This window comes from Gracilinanus agilis, chromosome 5, assembly GCF_016433145.1.
Source record: "Gracilinanus agilis isolate LMUSP501 chromosome 5, AgileGrace, whole genome shotgun sequence".
Classification (NCBI taxonomy): domain Eukaryota; kingdom Metazoa; phylum Chordata; class Mammalia; order Didelphimorphia; family Didelphidae; genus Gracilinanus; species Gracilinanus agilis.
The window spans coordinates 310,799,519-310,812,260 of record NC_058134.1 but is presented as its reverse complement, the minus strand read 5'-3'; the positions used below and the strand labels follow the sequence as shown (position 1 = coordinate 310,812,260).

The 12,742-nt window shown below is 41.1% G+C and overlaps 1 protein-coding gene across 1 annotated transcript in view; it reads left to right on the top strand.

The window, feature by feature from the left end:
* Positions 1 to 4,974: 4,974 nt before the first annotated feature.
* CNTN1 (contactin 1) overlaps positions 4,975 to 12,742 on the top strand; it is an 80,230-nt gene continuing 72,462 nt past the window's right edge. The window contains exons 1-2 of the mRNA XM_044678101.1: positions 4,975 to 5,041; positions 12,160 to 12,292. Of these exons, the coding sequence (XP_044534036.1) occupies positions 4,981 to 5,041; positions 12,160 to 12,292 (194 nt within the window). The 5' untranslated portion in view covers positions 4,975 to 4,980. The remainder of the gene's footprint in view (positions 5,042 to 12,159; positions 12,293 to 12,742) is intronic.

Genomic DNA, 12,742 nt, shown 5'->3' with positions numbered 1-12,742 from the left:
CAACCTCACGAGTATACTGACAGTGACTTCGGTAAACAGCAGTAATTCATGTTTGCTGTTTTACTGAAAAAGAGATACTTAAAACAGCAGAGCATGAGCAAAGTCGCGACTTGGCTGAATGCTTGTCTTTTGGCTCAGCTCCACACTGGATAAACAACCCCTACAAGGTCCACATCTGAGGATAAACCAAGGCCCATGGACTTCCTCCTCCTATCCAAGAACACCTTCTCTGAGAATCGCCAGTTAGTGATGACTGTGGGTCACAGGTGGTCCCAGCTTCCAAGAATGTGTAGACACCCCAACCCCAAGACAACTTTTTGATCTCTGGGCTCAGGAAAAGAATATGAAACAGAGGAAAGAGCTAGAAGCTCAAGGCCCAGACTCCGGCTTTCCTTGTCAGGAAATATGCCATGCATTCAGTCTCCATTTTTGTCAGGGGGTTGGGGGAAGAAGGGGAGCTTCTCCCTTTTTTCCAAACCCCAGCAGAGAGTGTCAGAACGAGAGAGCTGCCTGCTCTCCATCCTGGAGGGGAAGGCAGAGGGAAAAGAGAGTAGAGTTGATGTGGGAAAGGGGATTAGGGTCCTGTCCAAAGAAATGACAACTCCATGACAGGAACAAGCTTTATTATAAGAGAATACATTAATAGAGGTGCTAGTAAAAGATGTAGCAAATAGGTAAGTAAGGGACATAAGGTGAGGCAAGGGAAGTGTGGAGGTGGGTACAGGCTTTCAGGAATGCTTTTTATCTTGCTTAATTGCTAAGAAAGGGGTCATTTGTTTGGACAATTGTTGCCCTGTGTCTCCAGGGAACTGATGCCACTTTAGCCATGGTCCACTTTGATCTGTGTTTGGTTTGCTCTGTTGTCTGCTGGAACTACTTCCTGCTAAATAGGGGCATAGGGTCAGGGATGAGCACAGAGTGCTATATTCCTTGGTGGGATGGAGGTTCCTGGGAAGGGAAGGCAAGAGCAGCAGCATCCAGTGGTTGGACAATAGCCACCATCTGGAACTGAACTAGAAAAGCTAAGAGGCCAAAAATTTAACAAAGCACTTAAACTGGAAGAGGCCAAATAGCAAAAGAAGAAATAGTGTGAGCAAAGGGGGTTTGAGGCAATACCAGCAGGTGCCGTAGGGAAGGAGAGATATAAGGGAGTGCCAAAGAGTTAGTAAGATTCTCTCTCTGAGCTATAGTCCTAGAGAGCTGAAAGATGGCATGTCAGGTTCACTCTGGCTTTCCAATAGTCTGTTGTTATGGGTAATATTGATCTTGTTATGGGTCTTTGATATTGATAACTGATACTAATCAGGTGATAGAGGCTAATGTTGTCAGGGTATCTACATTCAAGGTGGTGGATAAACTGGCCGGACACAGCTTAATCTAACACTTATTTATTTTTAACTATCAGGAGAGGCAGGACAGGATAAAGGAGGTAGGAGTAAAGCAGAAAATATCTTACTCTAATTACTAATATTTCTAACTAAAACCCAGAACCCAAACTGCCCCTCACAGGATGTCTTCTTTGTCTACCAAAATAGATACTACACTTTCATACACTAATTGACTACAGATTAAATTCTATTTTATTAGCATATTCTAAAATTATGAACTTTGATTTATATTAACTCCTTAAAATATCTATGAAAATCCACAAGCTGCCTCAGTTAACTGTCAAATGTGACTCTTAGAAGATTGCTAGCCTAGTATGACTCTCCTAGTAGGGAGTCAGACACTGATGCTGTTCCAGTGAGAGGAAACAGAGCCCCCTCCTGGCAGTTTATTCTCTCTCTCTCTGGGAGAAAACTCTCAATCCCAAACAATCAGCTTCACAAATGTTCACCCAACTTCTCAGAATTAACTCTCACAGAAATCTCCTAACAAATAGTCCTCAGAGAAAAGTCTCCAGCCATCCTGCTCAAGCAAGGGAGTTCTGTAACTACCTTCCCAACATGCAAATTCTCTTTCTGATGTCTTCTTAAAGAACCCTCAGTCCTATTTCCAAGGCTTCTCCTTAAAGAGCCCGCAGCAAACATTCTGTGGCTATTCTCTCTCTCATAGAAAATAGTATTCAATTACAACTCTATCTCTTGTCTATATCTCTGCTTCTAATTAGACTAGATAACTAATTGATAACTAATTATAATAAACACTGTAGAGATGCAAATAAGAGAAGAGGGAACCAAGTGCACTTCATACTTAGCCTAGGAAAGAAAACAGTTAATCTGATATTAGGAATTCTCTTGAAAGTATGATTTATTTTCTCTACTTTCCCTGATGACTGAGGATGCCATGCAGAGTGCAGGTGGTATTTAATCCCCAGGAGCCTGGCTACTTATTGAGTAATCCCATTGTCACCCTGGAGTAAATGTGGGAAGCCAAAACTTGGGATGATTTCTCTCAGGAGAACCTTCGCCTCTTCCTGAAGGAATTGTCCTATGGGTGACTGAAGCCAGTCACTTCCTTTCTTTTCCTTAAACCCCTCTTTTCAGCCTTGATACACTCATTCTAAGGGTCCCTGGGATGTAATGCTTCTGTAGTTGAAGGGAGGAGAGGGAGAAGGGATTAGGTTAGGAGGGTGATCCCTCTGGCTGCATGTTTTGCAGCAGCATCTGCTCTTTTATTCCTTCTTGTCTCCCCTGACTCCCCCTTTTGATGTCCCCTATAGGCAATGACGGCTACCTCCAGGGGTCAGGTTACTGCCTGGAGGAGTTGCACAATATTGGGACTGTGTTTCCAGAGGGAGTTCTTAGTGGTAAGAACCCTCATCTCCTTCCATATGGCACCATGTGCCTGTAAAAGGTGAAGGCATACTTGGAGTCTGTGTATACTTTAAGCCTCTTCCCTTCAGCTAATTCTAGCACTCTTGTGAGCATGATGAGTCCTGCCTTTCTGCTGAGGTACCCAGAGAGAGTTGGCTATCCTCTGTGGTGGCATCAAGACTCACTATCAAGTATCCACTCTCTTTCTCTTTGATGAAACTGGACTCATCCATGTACTGCTCAAGGTCTGGATTTTCTAGGGGGTGTTATCCCTAAGATCAGGTCAACTCATGCACAGGGACAGGTACTGGATTTGGAAGCAAAATGGCAGGGTTCAAGGTGTGGCACATTTTCAAGGTAAGGTCAGGTGTGTCTAGGAGCAAGGCTTGGCATTTTGTCAGTCTGCCACTGGTCAGCCACCTGTGACCTTTTGTTTCAGGGACACTCTGGACCCAGGGAGGGGTCTTGTTGTAATTATAATAAATATAGATGGATATTAAAAGGAGAAGTAATATTTTAATTAAGGCCATGTTGGTAAAAATATAGATGACTACACGCTTGCTAAGATCTAATTCAAAGAGCCCACCATACCTTCTCCCACCTGGCCCCCACGTACCAAAGAGCATGCACAGGTACCAAAAGAGACCGCCTCCAATGACCCCAGGAATCTTATACCATTCTGTTACGTAAACACACTTCCTGTCTACCTGCATTACAAGAGGAATCATGGGAAATGTAGTTTCCAAGCCCCCTAAACATCCACAGGAAGTTTGTCATATATCTAAATATTTAAAACTCAAATGAACCCCCAAAATTCCAAATAACACAGTCTGAACCTCCAGGGGCTTATGATTGTAACGGCAGGCTGGTGTGCTATAAATAATGAGCAGGTAAAAAATAAAACAAAACACTGAAAGACCTACACAAAATTTGAAAAGCAAAACAAGTAGAACCCGGAGAATATTATAAACTACAGAAATAATGTTTGAAGAATAACTTGTAAATGGTGAACTCCAGAGAAAGGACTGATAAACATAAAGATAAAAGACATGGTTTTACATATACATATTTATAAAACAAATGATTCCTTCTCTAGTATGAGGAGGCAAATGAGTGAGAGAGATACCTAAGAATTTTAATGTAATTAGCAAATATATTAATCAATTAAATTAATTTAAAATTTTAAATGTGAAGTTTTTGGTACTCTGCCCAGTCTTCTCTAGGGAGCTTTGATACAACTTCCCCCCACCTATCCCTACCTACTCCATCCATAGAGGTAGGGAAGGGTGGGAAAGGAACAAGGAAAAAGCCAGTGTTTGCTCTGTTTCATCTCAGAGTGCCAAATCCTTCAAAGTGGGACAAAGTTCCCCAGAGGTGACCACAGTAAAGTGCCCGAGCCAGAACATACAGGTCACCTAAGTGTCCTATCTTTGAGAAATGCTACATGGGATGGCCACTGTCATAATAAAATTGGAATACTAGGGGGAAATTTTGTACAGACTTGTGTGCATTTTTAAATAGAGACTAGAAGACCCTTTGTATCTAAATCGAGAACAGAGAGCTAGGGGGAAACATTCTTGCCATTCTGTTTTTATAATTTTCAGATGAACAGTAAGAGGAACATTTGTAGAATGATATCTTAGTGACCAGCGAAACTATAAGCATAGTCTGGAGAGAGAATCGTTTTGTTCTTTGACCCACACTCAGCTGAACAATTCCTTTCCTTTCCTTTCCAGTCTTCTGTTTACCCATCACAGCTCTAAAGGGCTTATTTCTATTAATTGAGGAATCAAAAAGTATCCCTATCTTCAGGTATCCCTGTGAGGTGCTCAGCACATACTTGGAAAAGGTGCGTCCTTCTCTAGGGTGTAGATGTTCTAACTGCACTTCACTTTTATCATGCTTTAAACTCATTGGACTTTGTTGGGGCTGGGGGTGGTGGGGAAGGAGAGTCTATGGGGATGAGAGAGGAGGGGCAAGAGGTGAGGGTGAAGCCCAGTGAGTTTAAAGAGAGCTGTGGCCTTAGCCGTACTGCTCAGCAGTGGATTGGTACATTAACTCACTATTGCTCAAAAAGTCTTCGCCCCACTTCCTACCAGCTGTAGTGAACCAGCACTCGCAGCCATATGTTTTCATACTTTCCTTCTTTCCTGCTATAGGTGTTTATTATTTCCTGACTACGCAAGACAAAGCTTCATGAAGTTCTTTGGGAGTTGAATGCAAGATGAAGATGTGGTTTTTGATCAGTTACCTAATTTCAATGCGCTTCCTATCCTGTTTGGCAGGTAAGATTTTCTACTGATATCCTTTGCATAAATTAAAGTATTTGAAGTGCTCAGGAACTCCTCCCTCTTTCCTATTCTCCTTCTTCCCTGCTTCCCGGTTAGATAAGACAGATTTCTATACCCTATACTATGAGTGTGTGTGTATATGTATATATTTTTCTTTGACCTGATTTAGATGAGAGGGAGGCTTAAATGTTGCCCTTGTTGTAGACAAAGATAAGGTAGGACATGAAGATAGAGAGGAAACAGCACTGCACACATAGCAGGACACAGGAGCTTTGCTGGAAGAGGTGGACGTTCTAGATAGAATGCAGGAAGAGGAGTGGTTGTTGGGACTCTGAACTGCCAGGAGCGGGGAGCAAGGGGTGTGTGGCATTTTGGATCCAATTAGCAGTTTGTATCCTGTCTTTGGAGATATTGGGGAGACATCTGGCAAGCATCAAGCCTGAGGGAATGGCATGTCTCTGTGATTGGGTAGACCAGCCACAGAGTATCTCTAACCCAGTCTGTGGATTTATTGGCTGACAAGGATTTATTCATCTACCTGAACATCGTGGTCTCAGCCTTGGTGCATCATCTCCAGGAGCGTGAGAAATCCCCTTTGACTCCAAAGCCCACAGCAGTCACTCCTGATTCCTAGCTTGGCTGTGGGTCTGTGCTTAGGTCTGTGAAGCCAGCATGTTCTATTGGCAGTTGGCAGATCCCTTAGCCTTACCTTAGACCAGTGGTTCTCAAACTTTTTTGGCCTCCCGCCCCCTTTCCAGAAAAAAATATGACTTAGCGCCCCCTGGAAATTATGAAACTATTTATTGAACTCAGAATAGAATGTAGTATAAAAAAAGTGTGGCCATCACCGCCCCCCTGGATTGCTGCAGCACCCACCACGGGGTGGTGGCACCCACTATGGGAATCACTGGCTTAGACTAACCTAATCCCACCTTCCTTCCCAAGACTTTATTAAATAGCTTTTTTTTTTTTTTTAACCCTTGTACTTTGGTGTATTGTCTCATAGGTGGAAGAGTGGTAAGGGTGGGCAATGGGGGTCAAGTGACTTGCCCAGGGTCACACAGCTGGGAAGTGGCTGAGACCGGGTTTGAACCTAGGACCTCCTGTCTCTAGGCCTGACTCTCACTCCACTGAGCTACCCAGCTGCCCCCTATTAAATAGCTTTTATAACTTATTGACTACTTTCCTTCTCTACAACCAGGCAAGAACTCACTAACTGAGTTGTTTATTCCCTGGCTTAGTTAAGACATTTGGGTCTAACTGCCATTCTCGACCCTGTCACCACTCACTCCCAGCTGTGTCCTGTGTTTGTGGGGTTGAGTGTGATTCCCCAGTGTATTTGTGTGTCAGGCAGTTAACCCACTTTGCCCAATCATTCCTCATTCATCCCCTTCTCCCTCTACTACTTCCTAAGTATTTATTTACCTCCTACACCCTCCACTGTAAAAGTTCTTATTTTTGATATAAAATAATTTCCCCCTTTTTTCACCTCCCTTCCCTCTTCTCCCAGTACAACCCTCTTTCTTGCCACTCCATTTTTTTTCATGATCCCAATATAATCAACTTGCTCCTATACATGGTCTATGAAGAATCCTTCTAATTACCTCAGTGATGATAAAGTTCTTAGGAATTATGTGTATCATCTTCTCATATAAGATTGCAAACAACTTAACCTTAATTATTTCTCTTCCATGTTTATCTTTTTGTGCTTCTCTTGAGTCTTGTATTTGAAAATTAAATTTTATGTTTAGCTTTGGTATGTTCATCAGGAAAACTTGAAAATCTTCTATTTCCTTCAATATTTATTTTTTTCCCTAGAAGGATTATATTTGGTTTTTCTAGGTAAGTTATTCTTGCTTATAATCCTAGCTCTTTCGACTTACTAAATATTATATTCTCATCCCTTCACTCCTTTAACATGGCAACTGCTAAATCTTGTGTGATCTTGACCGTGGCTTCATGATATTTGAATGGTTTCTTTCTGGCTGCTTGTGATATTTTCTTTTTAACTTGGGAGCTCTGTAATTTGGCTACAAAATTACTAAAAGTTTTAATTTTGGAATCTCTTTCAAGAGATAATTAGTGGCTTATTTTAGTGTATACTTTTCTATGATATTAGGATCATTTTCCTTTATAATTTCTTGAAATTTGATATCTAGGCCCTTTTATGATTGTAGCTTTCAAGTATTTTAATAATTTTTAAATTATCTCTCCTCAATCTGTTTTCCAGGTCAGTTGATTTTCTGATAAGATATTCATATTATCTTCTTTTTTTTTTTTGCTTGTTTTATTATTTATTGATGTGTCGTGGAGTGCTTAGCTTCTATTTGACCAATTTAATTTTCAAGGAGTTATTTTCTTCAGTAAAGTTGAAGTTTTGTATTTCTTCTTACCACACTGTTAATTCTCTTTTTATATATATTTTTGCTTTGCTGTCATTTATTTTCTCATTTTTACCTCCACTGCTCATAGATTAAAAACAATTTTTTTGCTCGTAAAAATTTCTCTTTCTGTAGCTCTTTTAGGAACTCATTCCAATCTGCATCTTTCTTTCAAGTTTTGCTTGCAGACATTTTCAAGTGATTATTTTCTGACTTTATGTCATGAGCCTCTCTATCACCATTGAAGATTTTATGGTTGTGTAATTTTTTTGTTATTGTGTACTCATTTTTCCACTTTATTTCTTGGCTTCATACTTTCTGTTACATTTAGAGCCTGTTCACCTGTAGAAAGATGGCTAGCCTGAGCTTCTGTGACTATATCTGGAGGATGCTTTTTTTTTTTTTTTAACCTAGGTACAGTCTCTGTGTCTTCATGACTGCAGACTATAATTTCTGCTCTCTGTCCTAGAACTGTACTTTGGAAGTGGATAATGGGTAAAGGAGCTTTCAGATGGTCTTGTGCCTGATAATCTATCTTTCTGATAATATAACCTGTAATATCTTTCTTTCAATGAATTCATTTGCTTATTTCCTTAGGCACTAGACTGCTTCTGTTTCAACTGCTGCTACTTGATGCTGACTCTAAGCTCCATAACTGTTATCACTTCTACCAGGGCATGGTCCTGACTACTCCCCAACTTAGTGTCTTTTATCCTCTTGCAATGCCTTTAGCTAAAACAAAATAAGTCATTGTGATCTTTTTTCATTTATTTCAGTCAATTTTTGGATTTTATATGTTTTTTAAAGTTGTCTAAAGGATCAGGATGGGAGGGCACAGCAGAAATGCTCTCTATTCTGACTTTTACCTCTACCTTTGATATTTATGTTATTCTCCTATATATCTTGGGGAGCAGAGCCTTTTGGAACAAATATTTTCCCCAGTTGACCCCTTCTCTTCTTAATCAATCAGATTCCATTTTTTCATGTATACATTTTTGGCTTATTTTGATATATGGCATAAGATATTGGTCTAGTCTAATTTCTATCAAACTGTTTTCAAATTTTCCATCAGTTATTATCAAATGGAGGATTCCTTTACAAACTATGTTATCAAATGATATGTAATTGAGTTTGGTTTTTTCTTTCTTATCTATTTTGGCTTAATAAGGAGAAAATAAAATAGAAATCATATTATTTTAATCTGTGCCATATAACTATGATGAATGATGCTTTATAATATAATTTCAGATCTAGACATACTATTCTTCCCTCCGTTTCTGCCTTTTTTCATTATTTCCCTTGAAATTCTAGACCTTCTGTTTTCTCAACTGAATTTTATATCATTTTGTCTAGTTTAAAAATACCATCATCAAAGTTTGGAAGTTTCATCAAATTATTTAATCCTATGATGAAATCCACATATTAATTTAGGAAGGATTTTCATTTTAGTTACAGTGGCTTGACTTAACTAAAAGTAAGGAATGTACTTCCACTTACGTTCTTTAACAAGTGCTTTGTAAGTATATTTATTTCTTGAGCATATCTTGATAAGAATGATTTTCATTATGTTTTATCCATTTTATAGGACTTCGTTTGCTCCTGGATTTTGTTATTCTAACATAGAAATGCTACCGAGTCTGTGTATTTCTTTTATGTCTTGTCATTTTACTGAAGTCATTGTTTCAATGAATCTCTTTTAATAGAAGAAAGTAATGAATTGGGCTCCACAGGATTTTCTGATAGGGCTAGTCTTTAAAAAGTGACTGATCTGGAAGAGGGAGAGAACCTGGAAATCTCAAAGTGGGCTGATTACACCCAAGTTCACTATATTAAAAACACAACAGAAATGGGCCGGGAAGACCATATGGATCTGTGAAAGTGGGCAGAAACGAAACAAAACAATTTATCTTTTAGTACAAGCAAGTATTTTCATAACAAGTTTGTAGCATTGATGACAAGAATGAAACCCAAACAATATAGGCATAGACATAGAAACGTGGGTGTGTGTGACTGTGTGTATATATACATATATATATATACATATATACATATATATGTGTGTGTGTGTGTGTGTGTGTGTGTGTGTGTGTGTTTCAATCAGCTAGGTTTTTGCAGTAGGTGAAGCCCTGGGCCCGGAGTTAAGAAGTTTTGAGTTCATATATAGCCTCAGACATTTGCTGGCTGAATAACCTTGGGTAAATCACTTAACGTTTGTTTGCCTCAGTTTCCTCGGCTGTTAAATGGGAATGACATTAGCACCCCCCCTCCAAGGTTATGAAAATCAAATTAGATACTATTAGTAAGGCACTTAGCGCAGTGCCTGGCACGTGGCAGGTGCTCTCTAAATGCTCTTATGATCAGGGTTAGTTCTTATAAGTGTGCACAGATTTTATACTCTGCTCTGGTAAAATTGCATCTAAAATATCATGTTCCGTTCTAGGAAAAGATGCTGATTAGTCTGAACTTATCCTGAAGAGTAGCCGGGAAAGTGAAGGACCTTGAGGTCGTGTCACATGAGCATCAGTCAAAGGAGCTGGAAAAGAGAAGGCTTAGGGGGGAGCGGGGTAGTTATCGTCAAGGATTTGAAAGGTTATCCTATATAAGAAAGTTTATATTTGCTCTGTTTTGTTTATTTTTACATTTTTAAAAAACCTTACCTTCTATATTAGAATCGATACAAAGTATTGGTTCCCAGGCAGAAGAGTGGTAAAGACTAGACTAGGCGATTGGGTTCAAGTGACTTGCGCAGGGTCACACAGCTAGGCGAAATTCGAACTTGGGACCTCCCATCTTCAGACCTCTCTTTCCCGCTCTCTTTCCCCGCCTAGCTGCCCTTATTTGCTCCATTGTGTATTTGTTCCGTTTTCCTGAGAGCATACGTGGCTTGTAAAGAGTTCACACGCATATTCCCATCCTGATGTCTTGGTGGAAGCTTAAGGGGCCAATTTCTGGCCGTCTCTGAGAGGTCTGGACTCGTCCTGATGAGGCGCCCCAGCTGGCTCCTGAGCCAGAGGAGCGGATGGTGACTTAGGGACTTGCAAGGGGAGATAATCGAGTCCTTTCATTGCCTGCAGACCCTGAATTCAGGGACGTGGAAGGGAGAAGCCCGCCTCTTCCCACTGCCACTCTCTCGCTGTCCTGCGCTTCATCCAGAGAGTCAGGTGGAGGAAGGGAAACTGGCCCGTGTCTCACCTGGCCCAAGTGGTTGGGAGTCAGACTTGGTCCTTCGCTTCGTGTTCCCTTTCTTTGTGGGTCCTCCGTGCCAGTAGTGACCATCCACCAGAATGGCAGGGAAAGATGCCAGCGGCCACCTGAATGGCAACAGCTGGTGGCAGGGGAAGCAGCTGCACCAGAGAACATGGAAGAAAGACGTCCGTCTAGTCTGGCCGCTTTGCCGGTAGATTTTTACCAGTGGAGTTTCTGGACAGTTCAAGGGCGAGACGGAATGTAAACATCGCTAAGCAACAGTGGATTGTGCCCCACATTAAGCTTGAATTGAGCTTCCTAGCCAATCGTAGTCAGCGTTCGAGTTAAATTTCTGAATCCTGTGTAAGTCGTTCTGCTGACACGTGCAGATTTTTTATGGAAATGATTGCTTTCGGGGGAGGAAGACGTGGCCTGTCTCCTACCCAATATCCCTATGCGCTCTTATACCTAAGTACGTCTTTTCTTACTCCTCCTTTTCTTGAGGAGAAGGCTTTCAGCCAAAGGGCAGCATTATTTCTGTGACGCTTAGGGTCATGGGAATTTATTGGGGATTTCCTTTATTGGTCTATAAGAAGAGGAGGAGCCCAGTTCCACTAATTCACCCAATTGAATCTGCCCAAGGAATAGCTGACATATTAAAATGTTAATTCCTCAGAAAAGAAAATCGAGCATTACAAAATCGAACTGCTCCAGGCACAATCCTCTTTTTCTATTTCACGTGCCTCTAAAGTGCTCATTTTACTTCCCGTTTGGGACTTTGGTTAAAAAAAAATAACCGCAACAACAATGGCTGAGTACAGAGCAAGGAAAGGTAGGAGTCATCAGCCCCTGTTGTCCTCGCCAAGAGGAACCTCCATTCTAGATGGCTGTTTTCGAGTCTCTGTAGGGCTCTTATACACACACTGTTGTGTGGAGACGCAAAGCATGGAATCCCTGCAAAGGTACAGGGAGAGCCTCACCCAGAATTCCAGGGGACCCCCCTGGAGAACTTTGCAACAACACTTATTCTATTTTGCCTCAGAGGGCATAAGGAAGAGAAAGAGGTTAAAGGTAGATTCGGATTCAACATAAGGAAAACCTTTCTTTGGATGGCCTTGGATCACAATGGTGTTATCCAAAAGTGGTTTACCTTGGCTTCAGGCATTTCCTTCCTGAGTGACCCGGGCAAGTCCCTTAACCCCAGTTGCCTATTCCTTACCCCTCTTCTGCCTTGGAACCAAGACTTAATATCAGTTCTAAGACAGAAGGTGAGTGTTAGAAAGAAAAACAAGCCCAAAGTGGATTGGACTCCCTCAAGAGATTCTCTCTCTGGAAGTCTTCTAATAAAGGCTAGATGGCTGTTGGTCAAAATAGATATTTTGCATGAACTGGATGGCCTCCAAGGTCCCTTCTAGCATTAAGATTCGGAATGGTTATGCTCTCTATTTTTGTGACTTGAGTCTTTGGAAGTTAGCTAACTTTTGTGGTATAATGCAGATGTCTTTGATTTCAAATTCATTTGGATTCATTTTCTGCTTTCTTTAGTTGCAGAGGATGGCAAAGGATTTGGACCGATTTTTGAAGAGCAGCCAATTGATACCATTTATCCAGAAGAATCCCCAGATGGAAAAGTGTCCCTGAACTGCCGGGCCAGAGCTAGCCCCTTTCCTGTTTACAAGTAAAGGCCATCTCCTTATCTCCTAACCTTCACTCTCATATGGCTCAGTGACTGAGCAGCATTTTTCACATTTCACATTTACAACCGGGAGGACCTTAGGGATTGTCTAATCTACCCCCCTAATTTTCTGTGTAGTTGTACAGAACCTGACGTGTAGAGAGGGAACCTGTCACTGTGTGCCTCAGAGGGAGGCAGAATAATCTTTTCTAGTCTCTTCTCCCCACCCCACCCCACCCCATTTTCTCCAAGGGAGGTTTTTCATTCCTTTTTTTAAAAATTTATTTAATTGATTAATTAAGAGAATTTTCCCATGGTTCCATGATTCGTGTTCTTTCCCTCCCCTCCTCCCAACCCCCTCCCATAGCCGACACGCAATTCCACTGGGTTTTACATGTGTCATTGATCAGGACCTATTTCCATATTATTAGTGTTTGCACTGGGGTGATCATT